Source organism: Fukomys damarensis, unplaced genomic scaffold (assembly GCF_012274545.1).
Source record: "Fukomys damarensis isolate Sample0158 unplaced genomic scaffold, DMR_v1.0_HiC HiC_scaffold_36, whole genome shotgun sequence".
Lineage (NCBI taxonomy): Eukaryota > Metazoa > Chordata > Mammalia > Rodentia > Bathyergidae > Fukomys > Fukomys damarensis.
Genome location: NW_022900948.1, coordinates 43,938,195 through 43,959,916, shown reverse-complemented (window position 1 = coordinate 43,959,916; position 21,722 = coordinate 43,938,195). Strand labels below are relative to the sequence as shown.

The 21,722-nt window shown below is 52.8% G+C and overlaps 1 protein-coding gene and 1 long non-coding RNA gene across 4 annotated transcripts in view; one reads left to right on the top strand and one right to left on the bottom strand.

Moving 5' to 3' along the window:
- The first annotated feature begins 1,833 nt into the window (after nucleotides 1-1,833).
- Nucleotides 1,834-8,457, top strand: LOC104864405. Its single transcript, XR_004515402.1, has 3 exons — nucleotides 1,834-2,049; nucleotides 3,992-4,052; nucleotides 8,391-8,457. It is a non-coding gene; the product is annotated as an uncharacterized LOC104864405 (long non-coding RNA).
- Nucleotides 8,458-12,334: 3,877 nt separating this feature from the next.
- Tbc1d13 (TBC1 domain family member 13) overlaps nucleotides 12,335-21,722 on the bottom strand; it is a 14,217-nt gene continuing 4,829 nt past the window's right edge. Inside the window, exons 6-13 of one of the 3 annotated variants that reach the window (XR_780872.3) lie at nucleotides 21,575-21,657; nucleotides 19,469-19,628; nucleotides 17,189-17,399; nucleotides 16,652-16,815; nucleotides 15,252-15,442; nucleotides 15,046-15,103; nucleotides 13,904-14,518; nucleotides 12,335-13,712 (exon numbers count right to left, since the gene is read on the bottom strand). Coding sequence is in view for 2 of the 3 variants with exons in the window: in XM_010627328.3 (XP_010625630.1) it covers nucleotides 14,453-14,518; nucleotides 15,046-15,103; nucleotides 15,252-15,442; nucleotides 16,652-16,815; nucleotides 17,189-17,399; nucleotides 19,469-19,628; nucleotides 21,575-21,657 (933 nt within the window). In the remaining variant the exon portion in view is untranslated. Of the gene's footprint in view, nucleotides 14,519-15,045; nucleotides 15,104-15,251; nucleotides 15,443-16,651; nucleotides 16,816-17,188; nucleotides 17,400-19,468; nucleotides 19,629-21,574; nucleotides 21,658-21,722 lie in introns of all 3 variants that reach the window. The other 2 variants (XM_010627328.3, XM_010627329.3) reach the window with 2 other exon arrangements.

The following is a 21,722-nucleotide window of genomic DNA, read 5'->3' as shown; positions in this document are numbered from 1 at the left end:
CCGCCGGGTCCGCCGCGGAGGCGCTGGGGAAAAACGGAAACCCGCGCCAGGGGAGGTGGGACCGACCCCCACGTGGCTGTCCCCGAGCCCTTTCCTCGCCCTTTTAAAACGCCGGGGAGAGGGGGCGGGGCACCACCGCCTCGGCTCTGGATTGGCTGCAGAAGGGCCTCCGGCTCCGCCCCTCAGTCGCTCCACAGTGTGGGGGGGCTTGGGCTCTGCGCATGTGCGAGGAGCTCGCGTCTCTACCCTGCTTTTACACTGCGTCATTTAACCCTCAAAACAGACGTGAGGAAGCTCCTAGTAGGCAGAACAAGTACAGGATCCCAAGCCTGTCGGACTCCTCCAGTTTGTCCTAACTCTGTTAACCTGGCAATGATTATTCTGAACCCAGGCCCTGAGCTGCATCCTTAGCCCCCTATTTTTATTTTAAAACAGGAACTCCGTAAGACGCCAAATTGCCCGGGCTGGGCTCAAACTTGTGACCCTCCTGTCTCAGCCTCTCGGAATTTTGGGACTGCAGGCTTGGCCACCACGCCTGGCCCCAAAGATTCTCTTGAAACCCAGCCTGATAAAAGGGGTGCGGGCAGCCCTCGGTACCCTGACTCCAGAAAGCAGTGGGTCAGTATTGTGAGTTTTAAAAAGGTTCATTTTATGCCTTTCAACTGAATTACAGGACTGAGGCCAGGAAACCAAACCAAATGGGAATAAAGGATTTTTTCCTTTTTTTTTTTTTTTTTTTGGAGACAGGGTCTTGCTATGTGGTTCAAGCTGGCCAAGAATTTGTGGTGATACTCCTGCCTCAGCCCCCCAGGTGCTGGGATTACAGTTGTGAACCACCACACCCGGCAGGAATAAGGGATTTTTGAACATGATTAATCACCATAGTATTATTTCTGAGGCTGGAATGATGCAGCAACTTTCTTACCACTTAAAGTGGGGAAAGAACAATACCATACACAGAAGCTATAAATCAGAATTCTGGGTGTGGTGGTGCAGGCCTGCAATTCTGGCACAGGGGAGGCTGAGGCAGGAGAATTGCTGCAAGTTCCAGGCCAGCCTGGTCACATAGTAAATTCAAGGGCAGCCTGGGATACATAGTGAGACCTTATTTCAAAAACCAAAAAATAAACAAACTATAAATTAAGATAACCATCATGCAGTAATAATTGCATTTTCAAAAAATTACATGTTAGAGCCAGGGATTTAGCTCAGTGGCACTGTGCCTGCCTCACAAGCACAAGGTCCTGAGTTCAATCCCCGGTACCAAAATTTTTTTTAAAAAAGGAAAAAAGAAAATAAATGGCATGTTACTGGTGATTCTAGATTACAGGGTATGGGGGCAGGTTTAATTAAATTTTTTGAATTTTGAAAGTTTTTTATTGTAAGGTGTTCAAATACATTTACTGGGTATAATGTGTTTTTAACACATGTATACAATATGGAAAGATTTTAACAAATTAACATATCAGTCACTGCAAATACTTTTGTGTGTGTGTCATGAAAGCATTTAAAAGTATTCTCTTAGCAATTAGTGGGCTGGGGATTTAGCTCAGTGGTTCCGCCACCTGCCTTACAAGTGCAAGGTCCTGAGTTCGATCCCCAGTACCAAAACAAATACATTATAACTAACTATAGTCACCCTACTGCAATAATTACCCCCAAAAGTGCCAGGCATGGTAGCACAGCCCTGTAATCCCAGGGCCGAGGCAGGAGTTTACAATTGAAAGACCAGCCTGGGGTATTTATTTACCCAGCATTTTTTCTTTTTGGTACTGGGAACCTTGTGCTTGCAAGACAAGTGCGGCACCACTTAGCCAAATCCCTGGCCCAGCACTTTGTTTTTCTGAGACAGGGTCTTGCTATGTAGTCCAGGCAGGTCTTGGACTACTCTGTGGCCTATACTGGCCTCTAACTCACAGGAACTTGCAGCAATCCTCCTGCCTCAGCCTCCACAGTACTGGAATTACAGGCATACAATACACCATCATGCCTGGCTAATAGAAGTGAACTTGAAGAGACCCGGTGTCAAGATGGAGACATGATGGACAGGTATGCAAGCCTCCCTGTCATTAGATGGTAGCTTGAGATTATGCTGTAATGAGCCCTGCCTGGTCCAGTGAGCCACAGAGGTGGGTGACTAGATCATGCTGACCATACCTCCACCTCTTTCCAGGAGCACCTTTTTTTTTTTTTTTTTTTTTTTTTTTTTTTTTTCTGTATCGTGGATCGGACTCAGGACTCTTTCATTCTTTCTATGCTAGAAGTTCTGGATAAGTCCAGGTTAATGGTGCCTCACTTCCCTATTGGATCGCTGTTAGCTAAGCAGCCTTACTTGGAACCCTATAGGTTGGTTGGGGTTTGACCCCTAACTGCCCACACTGTGATTTTGCTGTTTAAAATGTCTTTGACAAAGAGCCTCAGTGGCCACCCACTTCCGGGGACCCCTGCTGTCTCTTCAGGAGCTTTCTTGCAGTAAACCTTTCCTATTTTTCATCGTCTTTGTCCTCAAATCCACTCTTGGACATCAGGAGGCACAGTCTCAGAGCATCTGACATCTGACAGGTTGGGAGGTGCTTCTGGTGACAGATCGGAGGTCCACCGAGATCCGTGGGCGGAGGGATGTGTTTGCTTTTGCCTCGAGGCCATCCCCAGAGTATTTCCACTGGGCTGTGCATGGTTTAGGTGAGAATTGTCATCCCTTGTTTGTGGGTCACCCACGCCTTGTCTTTTTTGTCCAAATGATAATAGGTTTAAGTGGAGAGCATGGAGAGATTGTGCTCTTTTTAAAAATATTTGGAGTTCTTTCATGGGGCATCTTATTTTGCAAACAGGTCCCTGTATTCCTTCCTCGGCCGGCTTGGCCTCTTCCTTGGTGGCTTGTTCTTATCATACACAGCTCCTTGGGATGGTTTCCAACCTTCTAATTGGCTGCTGCTTGGTGCTCTCAGGGACGTGTGAGGGCCCAGTAGCCATGGAACAGGTTTTGGTGTTCACCTTGCATAGGGACAGCTGACATAGGATGAGGAAGTGGTAACGTGCTTCTCCCTGGGATCCTGAAAATCTCTTTCCTTTTCAGTTGGAGGCTTCTGAATCCCTAGAAAATAAGTGCTTGTGCATAGAGACACCATAGATAGGCAGCACCTGCTCCCCTTCCCAGAAACGGGAAGACAAATCAGGAGGCAGGTTCCCCCCAGGACACGCAGTGGCCTCACAAGGTAAAAGCGTCTTGTCCTCAGGTGAGGTGGGACTCAGGAGCCTTGTTCAGCCAGGAAGACAGCCAAGCACACGGCCCACCCAGTGACTTGGGTGAGGCTGTCTCATACAACCCCTGGAGAGACCCATCTTCAGACACTGTGGAGAGAGTGATGGCTGGGTCACAGAAAAACCTATCTCCAAAACACACACATTGTGATTCCCAAACACTGGAGTCTGAAGGAGTCCTCCTATCTGCCCTTCTGCTGCAATCCTAGCACTCAGGAGGCTGAGGCAGGAGGACTGACACAAGTTTGAGGCCAGCCTGGGCTACATAGTGAGTTCAAGGTCAGCCTGAACTGCAGTTAAGACCCTGTCTCAAAAAAAATTTTTTTTGGGGGGGTACCGGGAACCAAACTTGGGTCCTTGCACTTGCAATGCCGGAGACAGAACCACTGAGCTAAATCCCCAGCACCCCCCCAATTTTTTATTAAAAAAATCTGCCTTTATCCCCTGACCCCCCCCAGCTCTCTCTGCCTCCTCTCTCAGAAAATTGTTGGTCTGATCCCTTGATCACTAGCTTCATTTTCTGAGTCAGGTGTGGTGGCGCACTCCTATAATCCCAGCACTCAGGAGGCTGAGGCAGGAGGATCGCTGTGAGTTCGAGACCAGCCTGGGCTACATAGTGAGTTCCAGGTCAGTCTCAACTACACAGTGAGACCCTGTCTCAAAAGACCAAACAAGCAAACAAAAAAACTAGCTTCATTTTCTGTTTGGCGATGCTTCCTTTCTCAAACAGGGCTGCTGTAGTCCGTAAAATGCAGCTGTTGCTTTTAGAGACCGGCCTTGGAGTTGAAAACGTGAGTGTGACACAGGAATGGGAATGCAGAGGAAGCAGGAGCACAAGGTACCGGTAGGGGTGGATGATCCCGTCTAGCAGCCACCTGCTCTGCAGCAGGGAACCCCAAGGGACACCCTGAGGGCATCAAAGACAAGCGATTATAAAGGGACTCCTGGCCCCTTAGTTATTTTTCTGAGAAACTCACGTCTAGTTCCCTTGCTCCTTTGGAGTGTATTCTCAAGCCCTGGCACCTGTTGGATTCCCCAGGCCCTAACAAAGTGCTGTTTCATCTGTTTCTGTACCCACAAGTGGCCTGGGGACCCTGGTGGCAAAGTGGGGCCCCGAGGGAGTACTGACTATGGTGCTATTTTGCAAATGGAGTTGTCCTGAAAAGGAGGGGGAAATGGTCAGAGGAAAGCTATGTTCAGATTTTCTTTGCTTTAAAAGACAATCCTGACTTATATTAAAAGTCACTGAAAAACCAGATGCCTCTAGTCCCCTCAGGCTGGTGCATCTCCCTCACCTAGTCTGAAGTGTCTCTCTCTCTCTCTCTCTCTCTCTCTCTCTCTCTCTCTCTCTGCATACCCCGAGGCCAAGCCTTCTAAGCCACCACTAGTAGGAGCCTCTCCTGGGCTGTATCCACTTCTGATTTTGTTCAAACTCCTTAAGGGCAGTATCCCTTACAGGAGGTGGGCGGAGAATTCGGCCCTACCCCTGTCCAAGCGTCCTTTGCTCTCAGCAACCTCAAACATATCAAAGAAGACTGAGGAGTTTTTCAGCAATCCTGATAAGTCCTTTGAAGTGTTCAGGGAACTTACAGACCTTTAAACTTGACTGGAAAGATAATGGCGTGCTCTTGGGTCAAACACTGACCCCTACTGAGAAACAAGTGGCATTACAGGCTGCTATTACATCTGGAGATGAAACTCATATTCTTTTTTTCGTGCCTGGGATGGAACTTTGGGCCTTGTGCTGGCAAGGCAAGCAGTGAAACCACTGAGCTAAATCCCTGGCCACATATTCTTCATTTTAAAAGACCAAAAGAGATGCTAGGCGTGGTGGCGCATGCCTGTAATCCCAGCACTTGGGATGCTGAAGCAGGAGGATTAGAAGTTTGAAGCCAGCCTGGGCTACATAGGGAGACTGTGAAAAGAAAAGAAAAGAAAAGAAAAGAAAAGAAAAGAAAAGAAAAGAAAAGAAAAGAAAAGAAAAGAAAAGAAAAGAAAAGAAAAGAAAAGAAAAGAGAAGAGAAGAGAAGAGAAGAGAAGAGAAGAGAAGAGAAGAGAAGAGAAGAGAAGAGAAGAGAAAGAAAAGAAAAGAAAAGAAAAGAAAAGAAAAGAAAAGAAAAAAGAGGCTGGGGATTTAGCTCAGAGGTTACGCCTGCCTTGTAAGCACAAGGACCTGAATTCGATCCCTGGTACAAAAGCGGGGGGAGAAGAAAGGAGGGAGGGAGGGAGAGACAGACAGACAGACAGACAGAGCAGGGGAAACTGCTGGTTCCCACTGGGGCCCAGGCAGCCCCTACACAAGATCCTTACTGGTTCACCACCTGGATGGGAGATTGGAATAGGAAACATTTCCAAACTTGTACCCTTGAAGGCCTATGAAGGATGAGAAGCCCTACAACTATTGTAAATTTTTAACTATTAATCAGGAAAAAGATGAGACCCCCTCAGCCTTCTGAGATCATTTACAAGGGACCTTGATAAAGTATATATCCTTGTTCTGATTCAGTAAAGGGGCATGCTGTTACTATTATTATTATTATTATTATTATTATTATTAGAGACAGAGCCTTACTATGCAGTTCAGGTTGGCCTTGAACTCATTATATAACCTAGGCTGGCCTCAAACTCCAGGCAGTCCTCCTGCCTCAGCCTCTTGAGTGTTGGGATTACAGGCATATGCCACCATGCCTTGCCTGGGCAGATTATTCTTACAGATGAATTTATTACCCAGTCAGCCTCAGACATCAGGAGAAAGCTTTCAAAGGTGGCTGTTACCCCGGACAGCTCACCTGATGCTCAAGTGAGAGCTTCTGCCTTGGGCTTTTGTTATCAAGACCAGGAAGAGGCCAAGGGAAGAAAACAAAGAGACCAAGAGAAAGCAGCTGCCCTGGTTGCAGCCTTAAAAGGAGTAAACTCTGGGTCTGTCCAAAACAGCTCGACAACTAAACTCACTTGCCACAGCTGTGGGAGACCAGGCCATTTCGGAGGGATTGTGACAAGAACCGTCAGAAGAGGCACCCTAAATTGTGCCTGTGTGCATGGTGACCTGGAAATCAAACGGCCCCTAGACATGAAGACCCCAGGGATCAGAACCATCTTACCAGCTGGCCCAGGAAGACTGAGGAGCCGGGGCACCTGCCACCCTCTCCCTCTGGCCGGACTGTCATGTCCTCAGAGCTGCCCCAGGTAGTCACGACTACTGAGGGAATTAGGGCCAGCTGGTTTTCAACCCAGGCCTTCCTCCCAGCCATTGTAGCTCAGGGAAGAGTCATGGGGGAGGAGGTGGTTTGCTGCTTCTAACAACCTTTAAGCTGTAACTGGGGTGGCTTCCTCTCCTCCCATTCCTGAAGGTCCAGTACCCCTTTTGGGGAGAGATACCCTGTTTGAATACTGCAATTATACATGCACCCAGGTCGGGTGCATTGGCTCCCTCTAGTGGAGACCAAAATAAATCCTGAAATCTGAGCAACTGAGGATAAAATTGGGAGAGAGGTAAGAGCTTCCCCAGTGCAAGGAATGTGGAAATGTCTGAGGAAAACTGCAAGAAGGGAGCAGAGCCAGCCCAAGAGAGAAGCCGTGGGAGCTACGACCACTGCCATGCCAGAGGGGTGGTCACCCAAGCCCTTTTTTAGTTCAGGACTTACCACAGATTGCTGGGGATGCTGAAGTGGAACTGTGGGGTGTAATGTTTGCCCTGTTGGATTTTGGACTTGCTTTGGTCAATTCCTTTGTTTGGTTTTTGGTGGGGTTTTTTGTTTGTTTTTTGAGACAGGGTCTCACTGTGTAGTTGAGACTGACCTGTAACTCACTATGTAGACCAGGCTGCTCTTGAACTCACAGGATCCTCCTGCCTCAGCCTCCTGAGTGCTGGGAGTACAGGCGTGGGCCACCACGCCCAGCTTGGACCTATTCCTTTGTGTTCCCTGTTTGTAAACAGTCTCCAGCCAAGGCACTCACACCCTGCTGAGTTTTCTAGCAGGCAGAGGTTACGGGATCTCTGGGTCTAAAGCATGACTTTCTAGCCTTGAGGTAAATTAGTTGGGTCTTCTCATATTTCAGGAAACCCAAAGACTGGGGGAAGAAATACTTAAACCTATATTTTCCTTTGTGCAGTTCAGACCCTAAAACAGCTGAGAGGATTCCTAACAATTACAGGCTTTTGCCCCTCTTGATAGCAGGGTATGGTGAGATCGCACAACCTCCTTACCAGCTTGTAAAGGAAGCCCGGAAAGCAGATACCCATGCTTTAACCTGGGAATTCAATTTCTAAACTGCATTCCAGAAGCTTCAGTGCTTCTAAATGACCTGCCCCTGAGCCTTCCAACAGGACAGCATCTCAGTCTATCTGTCAGAACCCTGTAGGGCTTGTCATGATTCACACACAGGAGTAAGGGGTGGCCTGCTGGCCTCAGGGCTGTGGCTCTGTGGCTCTGCCAGTGCCAGAGGCATCCAAAGTGACTTTAGGCAAGGGTCTCACTGTATGAAAGTCTAGGCACACACTTTATCGGCCCGCTTTTTTTCAAATTAAAAAAAATGGTAATTTTTTTATTGGTACATTTTAGATATAGATAAAAGTAACATTCACCCTAGGGAATTTGTACCAGTACATGATATATCTCGCTGCTTTTTTTTTTCCCCATTCTCCTTTCCCCTCCAATTTCTCTATCCCTCATTTACAAAAATAAAAGCTTTGTTTCCATTTTCCTTCTATTCTTTTTCTTGTTCCTTTTTCCTTTCCCCTCCCCGCCTCTTGTTCCCCTTCTTTGACTTTTTTTTTTTTTTTGTACAAAGGATTGAACTCAGGACCTTGCACTTCTGAGGCAGATGGTGGAACCACTGAGCTAAATCCCTGGTCCTCTCCTTATTTGAACATTTTCTTCCCATTTCCCAATATCTACTATACATTTTGGTCCTTATTTCCACTGTTTCTCACACTAGAGAAACAATGCAGCATTTAAACGTGTGTCCAACTTATCTCACTTAAGAGTATGATTTCAAGGTGCATCCATTTAACTAGAACGGTCTCAAGCTTATCCTTATTTATGGCAGAGTAGTACTCCATTGTATTAAAACCCCACATCTTTGTTATCCATTTGTCAATTGATGTAAACCCTCTTTTTCGATGACAGTTCAAAGGCGGCAGATATGCTGTGGTGACTACATGAGACACTCAAAAGCACCTCACTTGTTCCTGGGACTATCACTCAGCTGGCAAAACTCACAGCCCTGACAAAAGCTTTACAATTCAGAAAAGGACAGAAAGTAAGTCAACATTTATAGTGAATCAAAGTATGCTTTCCTAGTGCTGCATGCCCATACAGCTATATGGAAAGAGAGGAATTATCTAACAGCCAATGGATCGCCCATAAAATATCATGAGACAAATGAACTTTTATCATCTGCCCTCCAAGGCGGCAGTAATCCACTGTAGAGGGCCAAAAGGAGTTGATGAAGGATCCCAAGGTAAGCAACTGGCTGACACCACTGCAGAAGAAGCTGCTTGAGCGGCCTCCTTACCGTCAGGCCCTCCTGATGTGGGAAGGGTCCTCCAATCAGTCTCAACCTAAATATCCTGTCAGAAATAGAACAGGCTCCCTCCCACTCTCCCACAGGTGTCAGCGGTGCCTGTCAGGGTGGGCACGATCAGGCGACTCAAATTGTCTGGTGCTAATCAGCAGGAAGGTCATTCTTGTTTACATCAAAACTTCCACTTGGGGAGAGACCAGTCCACCAGATGACCTCAGAGTTATTCACAGGAAAGGAGCTCTCCGCTCGAACAGGAGATAGTTAAGACACATGAGCTCTGCCAAAAAGCAGTCTCCTAACCAGACCTCCAAGGGTGCAGAGATGGCAAATATCCTGGGGAAAACTGGTAGCTTCATTTTACCCATGTGCCAAAAAGTAAAGAAATACATTGCCCACTGATCTGGATAGGTACTTTTACTAATCGGGTTGAGCTCTTCCTTATAGAACAGAAAAAGTATAAGAGGTGGTGAGGGTTTTGCTCTCAGAAACCTTCCCCAGGGCCAGGCATGGTGGTGCACACCTATAATCCAGCCCTTGGGAGCCTGAGGCAGGAGGATCACTGCGAGTTTGTGGCCAGCCTGGACTATGCAGCAAGACCCAAGCTCAAAAGTAAATAAATAAAACCAAAAAACCATCCCCAGATGTGGACTTCCTAAGAGCTTACGGTGACAATGGGCCTTCTTTTATTTTTTTAAATTATACTTTTGGGTGCAGGGATCGAACTTGGGTCATTGCGCTTTCAAGGCAGGCGGTGGAACTACTGAGTTAAATCCCTGGCCCTGGGACTTTTTTTTTTTTTTTTGGTACTGGGGATTGAACTCAGGACCTTGCACTTGTGAGGCAGGCAGTGAAACCACTGAGCTAAAATCCCAGCCCCCCTCGGCCTTTTTCTAAAGCAGCAGTCACCCAGTGTCTCTCAGGCACTGGGCATTCGCTATCACCTTCACTGTGCCTGGGGACCACAGTTGCCAGGAAAGGTCAAAAACTGAATGAGACTCTAAAGGGAAACCTTCCTAAAACGGCCAGGAAACCCATGTACAGTGGCCCAGGTTACCACCTTTAGCTCTTACTAAAGTAAGAACTACACCTCAATCTCTAGGACTCTGTCTTTTTGAGATGCTCAATGGACAATCTTTTCTCACTAATGATCTTCTCTTCCATAGAGAAATAGATGCCTTGGGCCTAGGTTTAGCTCAGTGGTTCCACCACCTGCCTTGCAAGCGCAAGGAACTTAGTTTGATTCCCAGTACCAAAAAAAGAGAAACAGATGTGTTGATGAGAGACGTCGCCTTACTGGCTGAATCCCAACAGACTGCCCCAAAGGGGGATCCAGGCCGGGCATGGTGGTGCAGGCCTGGTCCCAGCACTCCGGAGAGCGAGGCAGGAGGACTGCTGTGAGTTTTAGGCCAGCCTGGATGAACTACACAGTGAGTTCCTAGCCAGCCTACACTACATGGTGAGACCTTGTCTCCAAAACAGAAGCAACACCCCTTCGTGTTGGAAACAAATCACTCAAACCACTCCTACTCTCTGAACACCGCCCCCATCAGTGGGTACACAGCCTATACAACTGACAGGCTTAACTGCCCTGGAATGAGATGAAAAACCATCGAGGACACTTACTGGTCCTACAGAACTAATCTGTGGCCGGGGCTACTCTTCTGGTGGACAGGGAGATGCATGCTGGGATTGACATGGCTGCAGGGCAGAAGGGTCAAAAATACTGACCAGCCCGAAAACTTACCCCATCAACAGCAGAGTCCAGGAGCGTGTTTCACTCTTGCGATCCTGTGCCTGGGGCTACCTTTGTCCCCTCCCCGGGATTAGAGGCTGCCGTGCACCACAGTGAGGCCTTAGCTATACTCATGGGGTCCCTACAGGACACTTTGTAACTTCTCCATCCTAAATAAGAGGGAAGCCGTCATCTTCCTAGAAGCAGGTAGCCTTAGACATTGGAACAGCACCCTGAGGGGAAGCCGTGCACTTTCCTGTAAATGGCCAGTATCTCCACGGCCATGTAAGATACAAGGCCAGAATTTAATGCCAGGCCCCAAAGCTCCTCTTTCCCCTCTCCTGGGAGGTGTCACTGGCTCTTCCTGGTGGGAACGCTTGTTGAGCATATTATGGATAAGCTAGTTAATGGCACCCGCCACCTCCCCTCTGGGTCAGTAAACCACTGCTGTTGTGCTTGAATTCCTGCAGGCTGGTAGGGGTCTGACACCCAGCCCCCCACGCTGCAGTTATGCCGTCTAAAATGGCCTTGACAAGGAGCCTCAGCGGCCACCCACTCAGAACCCCTCCTGCCTCAGGAGCTTTCTTTCAACAAACCTTTCCTACTGGTGACCTTCATCATTGATTCCACATCAGGATATGCAAACGTGGCACCTCCGACATCTGTCCGACTGGGAGGTGCTTCCCTGTGACCGTTGATTTTGTACGTGGCGTGAGATAAAGGTGCAATTTCATTCTTCTGCTTCTTTTTCCCAGTGTTCTTGGCATTTTTGTACAAAACCCACTGACAGCGTATGCGTTTGTTTCTCGTCTTTTCCTGTGCACACAGGAGAGGGACAGGGTGGGCTCCAAGGCCCACGCACCACTAAGTATTCTGGCTACGCCCCTCCCTGAGTGCAGACTCTGGATCCTATACTTTGCAGTATTTGAGTTCCGGCCACTTTTGCTGCAGTCTGAAGGGTTTTCTCCATGCGAGATCGTGTTGCCAGCAGATGACCTACTTCTTCCTTTCCCATGTGGACAGTTTCTGCTTCTCCCTTTTCTTTTTTGGTACCAGGGATCAAACTTTGGTCCTTGCACTTCCAAGGCAGGCGATGGAACCACTGAGCTAAATCCCCGGCCCTTGCTTCTCCCTTTTGTGTCTCCCTTCCTGACCTTCCAGGAAGACCTTTCACCTTTTCACAGGGCATGCCCTTAGCCATGAGTACCTATTCCTTTTTTTTATATCAGGGATTGAACTTGGGATCTTGTGCTTGCAAGGCAGGCAGTGGAACCACGGAGCTAAAACCAGACCCCCTTTTCTTGTTTTTTTTCAGACAAGGTCTCAGTATGTCATTCAGGCTGGTGTAGCCCGGGCCTGGAATTCGAAGAAATCCCTCCCATCTCAGCCTCTCAAGGGCTGGGATTCCAGGCGTGCACCATTACACCTGTCAGGTCTACTCCTTTTATGCAAAGTTGTCAAGAGGTTTTAATCTTGAAACAATTTGTTAAATCCTGTTTTTCTACATCTAACAATCACTCAAGTATTTATTTATTTATTTTTGATATAGGGAATTGATCTTAGGACCTTGTGCTTGTCAGGCAGGCACAGTACCATTGAGTTAAATCCCCAACCCCCTATTTTGCTTTTTTGAAACAGGGTCTCTCCACATAGCCCAGGCTGGTCTCAAACTCTGATCCTCCTGCCTCAGCCTCCCCAGTGCTGGGATTAAAGGTGTGCGCCAATGCACCCAGCTGAATCAAGTATTTTAAAATCTAAGAAACACTGGCCATGTGATCAGGTAGCACAGTTCTCCCTTCCCACACCCACATGCCCTTCTCCCCCAGCGGCAGCACTGTGGCTTAGCAGGAGAGCGCCCTGGCCTTCCTCTGAGCCCATCTAGGAGGCTCCGGTCCATCCTATCCCTGTGTCAGCCCCTCACAGCAACAACGCCCACTGCAAAGAACACAGGATTTATTAAAGACAACTCAACAGCACTGATTCTGAGAACAAAACAGACGAAACGACAGCCGACTGACGCTGACCTTCTGGACTGAGAACTGCGGCTCCACACCGCTCAGCCTGCCTGTGGGGGGCAGCTCCAGCTCTCCGCGGAAGCCTCGGGCACTGCAACTCCACAGACCCCAAGAATCCTGGGCAGAATCAGCCAGGCCAGGTTCCTGCATCAGGCAGCATCCCGAGGAGGAGCAGCTCTGCCTGGTGCAGAGGCGCGGGACAGGGCACTGGATTCGGCTCCCCCACTGGGGCCAATCAGATGCCGTGATTCAAGTAGCATGGTCCCAAGAAGGAAGCCAGGGACAGGCCGGAGGGAACACACGGGGTGTCGGGGCAGAACCTGCTGGGTCGGGCGGCCCACAGCTCAGGTTGTGGAGGTCAGAGCCACCCGCTGAGGAGCTGCGGGAGGGAGCCCGCTGGCAGGACTGTCCGCACCGTCCTGAGCTCTGGGTCCGGCCGGGACACAAGTTCCCTGGTCCCCTTACTCCAGCTCCAGCTGAGCTCGCAACCCTCCCAACCAGGACCTAGTGGGAATCCAGGAGGCCCCGAGGCAGCGGAGGGAGAGATGTCCACGCTGACCTGGGGGAATGAGCCGACCACCATCTCCCATCCCCAAAGCACTTGCCAATCCGCAATAAATAGGCAGGGTCTGAATAAATAGTAAAAACCTCCCAAGTCCTGTGCTGGGAGAGAAGCGGCGCGAAGGCAAGTGCAGAGTCCCGGCGCATCCGAGAGCCCAGCCCAGGCGGCTCCGGGCTAAGAGCACTGTGGGGTGGGCTCAGTACCCGGCCTTCAGACCCAGCCACCTGCCCTGTCACAGGCAGCTCCCGCGGCTGCGGCTGCCCCGCGGGGCACAGGCACACCAAGGACCCATGGGCCCTCCTGGTTGCACGGTGCAGGCCGCAGGCTCCGCTCCACCTGGGCCAAGAGGCTTCCTGGGACCTAGAGACCAGGTGGACGACACCTCTTGCCGCCACCTTATGCCGTCAGGTCCTCTCCCTGGAGCAAGGAGGGCTCTGAGGGGCCTCTGCACAGGAACAGGCGGGAGGTGCACAGCTTCATGGGTTTCCAGAACTCCGCGGCGGGAGAGGCACTGGGAGTCCTTCCCAGGCTGCAGCCCGGCCTTGGGCAGCACGTGGAGGCCAAGCAGACCCCAGGGGCCTTGCTGAGCCACACTCCTCATCTGCCTCTGGGCTTCCTAGGAGTGGAGGAGGAGAGGCAGGAAGAGGCTCCAGATAAGGCATCCCGAGACAGAAAGGCAGAAGGGCAGCAGTGAAGGGGGAGGCAGTCCCAGCCCTCCAGGGAAAGAGGCGCAGGGCAACAGAGGCGGAGGTAGAGACAGAGAGAGGGAAGCCAGACCCCGGAGGGACCCAAGACACTCTCGCCCACCCGAGCGCAGCCTGCACACTGCAGATGGACTGGACAACTCCTGCCAGTGACACGTTCGTGCTCGCTCGTGCTCGGGGGCAGGCCGGGTGGGACCTGGGCCTGGCGGTCACTTGTCTCCTTTGGTGTCACTCCCCACGAAGAAGCCTGAACACCAAGCCCCAGAAATGGTTTCTGGCCATTTGACAAGTACCCCCACGCACACAGCGGCACCCAGAAGACTGGAAGCAGGGAGGGACGAGGGAGGCGGCAGAGCAGAGGCAGGGAGGGACCTTTGCCAGCCTCCCTCCACCTCAAAGGGCCCCTGACCCTGCTCCGCAGCCGAGGCACAGGGTCCCAGGGCCAAGAGCAAGGAGGACACCAGGGCTAGGTGGCTGAAGGAGACGGTGCAGTGCACTCTGGAGGGTGCAGCCTGGTGGCGGGAGCCAGGTGGACCTGGAGCAGCTGCACCTGCTGCAGCCCTGTGGGCCAACGACCCCAGAGCCCAGTGACCCCAGAGCCCAGCGCAGCGGGCAGTGGCCGCTCTCCCAAACCCAGCCTCTCGCCGCCAGGCTACTTGGAGTCCTGGAGCTCCTTGGCCTTCTGTAGGATCTTGCAGACGTCCGTGATGGGGTAATCCTGGCACGGGAAAGGCCAACAATGTGCCCTGCCACAGCTCACCCTCCGCCACTTCTGCCACCACTGCACCCCCCACCCGGACCTGCCACCACGCTGCAGGCCCCAGACACCCCACATACACCCCAACCCTGCACCACCAACCAGCCCAACGTGACAGCCCACAGGCTTCCCAGGACTGGCCCACCCTGTCTGTCTCCCCAGAGTCCCACACGTCCAGGCCCGATTCTGGGCTTAGTGTGGGCCTGGGCTCTAAGTCCTCTCTGCAAGAGCCCTAGGAAGGGCTGCTGTGATGGTGCCTGTTTTGGAGACCAAGTTTACAGTGTCACTGAAAAACCCTAGCTCCACCTCCCGGGCCTCCAGGTCCAACCACCACAGGTGACCACCGGGCCCTGCTCTGGGCAGCGCTGCACCCTGGGTGAGCTGACTCACGGACGGTGCGGGGCTCAGAGGCCAAGCCCTTAGCTCGAGGGCACACGACACACGAGGCCAGTGGAGGGCTGGACGTCCTCGACCCTAAGCCCCCTCACCTGCAGGAGCCGCATGTTGACAGTGAAGTCCCCTTCCAGCAACTGCTCCCGGATCAGGCTGCGCGGAAACAAGCAGCTGAGGTGCTGGGCTCCAGGCTGCTCCACCATAGGCCCCTCCTGCTTCTCCCAGCCCCTGGCAAGACTGGGTGGCGCTCCCCGAATTCAGACCACCCGCCGGCCACCGTCGGCCACGCCAGGTCACTCACGTGAGCATGGCACAGCAGACGATGAGGAGGAAGTCAAAGCGGTTGTCATCGGCGAAGAGCGAGTCCCAGATGCGGATGACGTCCGGCAGCAAGAACTCCTGGGACAGCAGCAGCGTGAGCCAGCGGAAGGCGAAGAACTGGGGCTTGATATTCTGCTCTTGCTGGGGAGAGAGCGGGGGCTGGTGCGAGGCCTGGGGCAGAGGGAGGGGTCACTGTGGAAATGTCAGGGACATGGAGGGGTGGCGCTGAGCCACCCAGAAGGCCCCGCTCCGTGAAGGGGCAGCTGTGCCTGCTGCCAGCCAGTGCTATAGGATCTGATTTTTCCAGGGACTCCAGAGCACTCCAGATTTAGGAATGATGGCTCCAACTCCGCTAACACAGCATGTAGGCTGTAACGTTGGATCTGAGGACCCCCAGTGACAGTCATCAGCAAGCTCAAAGCATCCTTCTTCCCTTACCTGCCATCTACTGACCCTGCAGGGCATCTGTCCCCAACAGAGGTGACCGTCACTAACTGACCAGAACGTGCCACAAAGCGCCAAATGGCGTGGCACGTTTACTGAAGGAGACATATTGGGGTGTTATTTTTTCTCACAGCATTGTTTCTATGTCAATATACATCATTTTGGCTAGGCGAGGTGGCTCACGCCTGTAATCCCAGCACTCGGGAGGCTGAGGCAGGAGAATCACTGTGAGTTCGAGACCAGCCTAGGCTACACAGTGAGTTCCTGGGCAGTCTCACCTGCACAGTGAGACCCTGTCTCAAAAAACCAAAAACCAAAAAACAGAAACAAAAAAAACCCAAAACAAAACAAAACCAAACAAACAAAAAACATATTTTGTTTTTTTGTACCAGGGATTGAACTTAGGACCCTTCACTTGCGAGGCAGCCATGGTGCCAGTGAGCTAAATCCCCAGCATTTGATACACGTTTTACTGACTTGCTTTCTAAAATATAAACAGAAAGCCATGTATGGTGGCACATGTCTGTAATCCCAGCTCTTGGGAGGCTGAAGCAGGGGGATCACTGTGAGTTCCAGACCAGCCTGGGCTACACAGTGAGTTCCAGGTCAGTCTCAACTACATAGTGAGGCCCTGTCTCAAAAAACCAAAAAAACCCCAAAAAACCAAATCAAATGCACAGTGAGACCTTGTCTCAACCCCCCCAAAATATATATATTAAATATATATAAAATTATATATTTAAAAAATATATATATATGGCATGTCACTACAAGAATTTTCAGAAACAAAGTCACTACCTGTTTTTCTGTGTTTTTTTTTTAATTTTTGGGACAGGGTCGCACCCGGTAGCCCAAGCTGGCCTGGAGCTCAGTGGTGGTCCGCCGCCGCCCCACCCTGTCGGCCCAGTGAGGCTGGGTGGGGCGCTGGGGCCTCACCAGTTTCAGGTAGAGCTCTGCGTCCTTCTCCTTCAGGGTGGAGTACACCTTCTCCATCTTGTAGGTGATGCCACACTGTGAGTCGTCCAGGCTCTTGATGAAGTTGTCCCGGATCTCGGCCATGAGGTTGGTAAAGCAGAAGAAGGTGTCCGCCTCGGCGTGCTCTGGGTGTGCAACACGTCCCCCCCGTCACCACGGAACCCTTCCCATCCCGAGTCCTCACTCTCACGGCTGAGGCCCTGTCCTCGGCCACCATCGGCCCCAGACGCAGGACCTCGTCGTGCTCTTCCCATCTGATGCGGTCCCCGTCCCCGGCGTACGGTGACTTTGAATTGAGGTTTCAATCTCTCTCTCCGCCTCCCAAATGCTCGCCTCATCCCTTCTACCGCAGATCAGGCTCCTTCCTCGTCCGCATCGGCGCCACGGGCAGAGCGGGAAGGGCTGGGGCCATCCAGAGGCGGCTGGGGCCTGGGGTGGCCGCTCAGCCCCACGGCCCCTCCCTCTGTGGCCTGCCCCTGCCTCTCTAGGGAGCTGTACCTTTCCACTCGCTGTTGGGGTCCGTGGCGAACGTGTAGTAGAGGGGCCCCACGATCTCATTCATGCCCTGCACGTAGGCAATGCCAGGGTTGAGCTTGGCGTAGATGAAGAGGATCCGCTCCACCACTTCCCAGTGGGCCTCGCAGCCGTTGGGCAGCAGCTCGTACTCGCTCAGGGCTGGGGGCGCTGAGTTCTTGTGCGGGGAGCTCATCTGGTGGGGAGGCCGTGAGGCGGGGCGTGAGGCGGGCCAGCTTCTGCGAGGCCCAGCCACGGCTCACGGGAAAGACAGGCACCGGGGAGCATGTCGATGCCACCCGGAAAGCAAGCAGCACTCTCTGAGAGAAGGGCTAAGCCAGGCACAGGACGCCTGTGCAGGGAGGGGCTGAACAGGAAGGGAAGGAGGAGTTTTGTGGATGATGAAATGTTCTGCGCCTTGAACCACACAAAAAAACAGTACATTTTGCTTCATGTAGGTTACACCTCAATTCAAAACGATATCTTTAAATGGACAACTGGCCCAGAGTCCTCAAAAGGTAAACTGGCTAAGTGTGATGGTGCACACCCATAATCCCAGTACTCAGGAGGCTGAGGCAGGAGGACCCCTGTAAATTCAAGACCTGCCTGAACTACCTACCCAGACCCTGTCTCAACCCCACCCCTCAAGAAAAAGCCAACCGTTGGGGGTGAGAGTGGAGACCCAATCCAAATCAGGAAACTGAAGAAACAGCATAGACCTTGCCCGGATCCTAGCCTGGAATAAAACAATAAACTTACTCCTTCTTTCTTAGTGGGTGGGGAACTGGTCTTCACCCCAAGCTACATCCCCAGCCCTTGTTTTATTTTTTGAGACAGGATCTTGCTAAGTTGCCCAGGCTGGGCTCACACTTAGGATCCTTCTGTCTCAGCCTCCCAGAGTGCTAGAGTGCTAGAACTATAGGTGTATAGCTCCGCACCCAATCTTTCTTCATTTCTTTGAGACAGTCTTACTACATAGCCCAGACTGGCCTCAAACTCGCAGTGATCCCCCTGCCTCACCTTCCAGAGTGCTGAGATTGCAGCCGTGCGCCAAAATGCCTGGCTAACAAGTGGCACCCTGGAATAGCAGAGGGCGTCCCAGCTGCTGCCAACTGTGCGCTGGGCATTAGGCACTATGTCCTGTCTCGGCCTCCTGAGTGCTGGCATTACAGGTGTGCACCACCACGCCTGGCGCAATCTCCTCTGTCACTTCCTAGACGTCTCCTCTGTGCTAGCCCGACTGACTCCAGAGCCCGAGTTCCACGTCTGGGCAGGCCTCCCCGATGCCCAGGCTTCCCAGCTTTCTGCTCTCCAAGGCCTCCCTCCATCCTCCTGGCAACGCCACAGCCAGGCAGGCGGCAAGGGTGATGCCCAGCTTGTGAACAAGGGAACGGGCACCTAGAACACCACCCTGCTGTTCCTCGCCCACTGCCAGATGGCCAACTTCGACTCTGACTGCCCAAGCACTGGTCCAGAGGCCCAGGATGAAGCATGCTGGGGCCTCTCTGCCACCAAGACTGGGTGCAGAGGTTACAGTGGGTCAGAGCTGTGCCTGGGACTCGACTCCTACAGCGGAAGCAGTGATCTGACCCCGCCCTGCCTGGCCGGCTCTTCAGCCACCCGAGCGGCTGCCCTCAGAGGCCTGTGGCACACTCAAGCCCTGGCACCTCAGGCAGCTCTGCGGGACCCCAGCCCAGCCACAGGCTCACAGAGCTGGGACAGACAGGGTCTGCCTCGCTGTGCCAGGTCACAGTCGGTCCCTGGGGGAAACGAGCCTCCACTGTCCTGTCTGCCTCAAGCAGGGGAGGCCACACGGAGACAGTCCCCACTCCTCTGACGGGGACAGTGACAAGGATGGGGCTACCATCCCAGGTACCAAGGCAGTGGCTATAAACGGCAAAGAAGGGAACACGGTCTGTGTACGAGCAGCCTCTCCGGAGGAACCGGAATCTGCGAGACTCGGGGGCTCCACGCACAGATCTGCCCAGCTCTTCCTTCCAGCCCCCCAGTGTCTCGGATCTGCCCCTGCGGCACCTGGCTCCACCCATCTCCGCCCTCGCTGACTGCAGCCACCCCACTGCTCCCCGCACGCTCACACCGCAGTCACTGCTTAGAGCCAGCGCTACCTCAGGACCAGAAGTGGCCACACCGTGAGGCTCTCCTGGGAAGAGCCCGGAGCCGTCAGGAGCAGATGCAGCCCGGGGCTTCGGGTGACAGGAAGGGAAAGGCTGCTGTGGACAGCTGGGCCTCCAGGCAGGCACTTACATTTGTGACCCCACTCCGATTCCGGGCCACGGTCTGCGATTTCAGCGTTGTCTGCTCTACTCGCTTGCGAAGGGTCTCGAACTCATTCTGAGGGTCCAAAATGAGGAGGCAGGGGTACTCGGTGGCCCTCTGGAAGAAGGAGATGTCTGGACACAACCTCCTGTTGAGAGAGCGGGAGCGAGAGCATGCGGCCACTGCACCGGTGCCTGCACCCAGGAGCAGCTTCTGACCAACTGCTTCCAGCTGTAACTTGTTGTCCAAAGGTCAATGTGATGTTTAAAAAAGAAATAGGTACCGGGCATAGTGGCGCACACCTCTAATCCCAGTGAGCCAAGGAGGGGGATCACTGTGAGTTTGAGGCCAGCCTGGGCTACGCAGTGAGTTCAAGGCCAGGCTGAACTACAAGCAGAAATCTCAGCTCCAAAATCCAAACCAAAAGGCGACCGTGACTGTATACCACACCCCCACACGTTATAGGACCGACAGATGGGCGCGTACACATTCTGTAAAGTACCAAGTTTACGGTCATGCAACCTGAGCATCCACTTAACCCTCAAGCAACTCTGTGTGTCAAAAACACCCATCTGAGGCCGGGCGTGGTGGCGCACGCCTGTCATCCCAGCACTCAGGAGGCTGAGGTAAGAGGATCGCTGTGAGTTCGAGACCAGCCTAAGCTAGATAGTGTGTTCCAGGTCAGTCTCAGCTACACAGTGAGGCCCTGTCTCAAAAAGCCCAAAACAAAAAAGAACCCCATCTGAGACTGGGGATGGAGCTGAGGGCACAGCTCCCACCTCGGAGCAGGAAGCCTTAGCTCAATCCCCAGCACCAAAAAATTAAAAACAAAATATATGTGTAAGGTTGTAACTGCAGTGTGCTACGGGAGATCGGGTTAAGCTACAGGGTACACTCTGTCCTCTCCATCCCGACTAGGGAAGACACCGCGTGAGAGAAGAGCTGGCCGCAGACAGCCCCTAGGGGCGACGAGGCGCCCATTCTCAGTTTTCATGCACAGCGCCTCACACACCTGCTCTCTGCAAACACCACACGCTGTGCTACCCTCACCGGTCTCCAGCCCTCCCCACAGCCCTCCCCACAGCCACCTCGGAGACGGGGCTTGTGACTGAGGCCAGACACCGGGCCTCGCAGGAGGCAGGAGCCCCTTTCCCTGGGGTCCCCGGGGCAATCGCAACAGGGGCCCAGACAGCAGGGCAGCATGGGGGACAGGGTTCCTTCCTCTGGAGCCGCCGCTCCGCCTCCTGCGAGCCTCATGCTGTCGCCTCCTCCAAAAGAGCGGACCCTGCCTCTCTCGGAGCACACCCTCGCCATGTGTGGCCTCCGTGTTTGTGCAGTCTGAGTGTCTGCCCCTCATGTGGCCAGAGGTGCTTCTGGTCTGCTCACTCCTGGCCCTGCTCACAGCCCTGCCTTCCCTGTGGCAGCAGACTCCACTGGACAGGGGCCGCAGAAGGGCTCTGCCGGTGCCGCGGAGAACAGGAAGAGCTCCCCGGACCCCTCAAGAGGGGCCTCCGCACAGAGCTAGGACTGGCACACCTTTTCCACGCACCGGTGAATCCAGGCCCCTCGATGTCCTTAGCCTGCACCCTCTCATTCCTACGTCATAGATAACATCAGATCAGAGAGCAGCAGTCACCTGCCCAAGGTCACACAGCTAACGACTGGTGCAGCCACACTGGGGAGCAGACGGACAGACCCCAGAGCTCACAGCCACCCTGCTGCCCTGGAGCCTCCCCAGTCCCACAGGTGGCAAAGCAGCTTCCCTGATTTCTTTCCCAAGGAAGAAACACACACACGATAGCTCACACTTTTTAAAATACTACACATCTGACCTCGTCTCTCCTCTGTGCGCCAGTGACGACGCCCGCTGTGCCCTCGGGATCCAGTCCAAGTCCGGCCCTCCTTCTCATGACCTTGGGGAGGGCTCCGGGGCTCCCCACAGGCAGTGCCCGCCCACCAGGGCCGTCCTGCACTCTGCCTGGGGCTCTGTCCCCAGGATCCTGGCTGGTGGCTGCTCCCAGCACAGGGCCCAGCAGCACCATGGATGCCTGCCCCCAGGGCCCGGGCCAGAACCAGCCCCTAATGGCCTCTTACCGGACGTCTTTGTCAATCTGCAGCAGCACCTCATTGTCCTTGAAGTACGTGTTCCACCGGCTGTCGGGGCTGGGGTTGAGGGGCTGAGGGGAGAAAAGCAGCTGCTTGGCACAGACTGATTTTTTTTTTTTTTTTTTTTTTTTTTTTT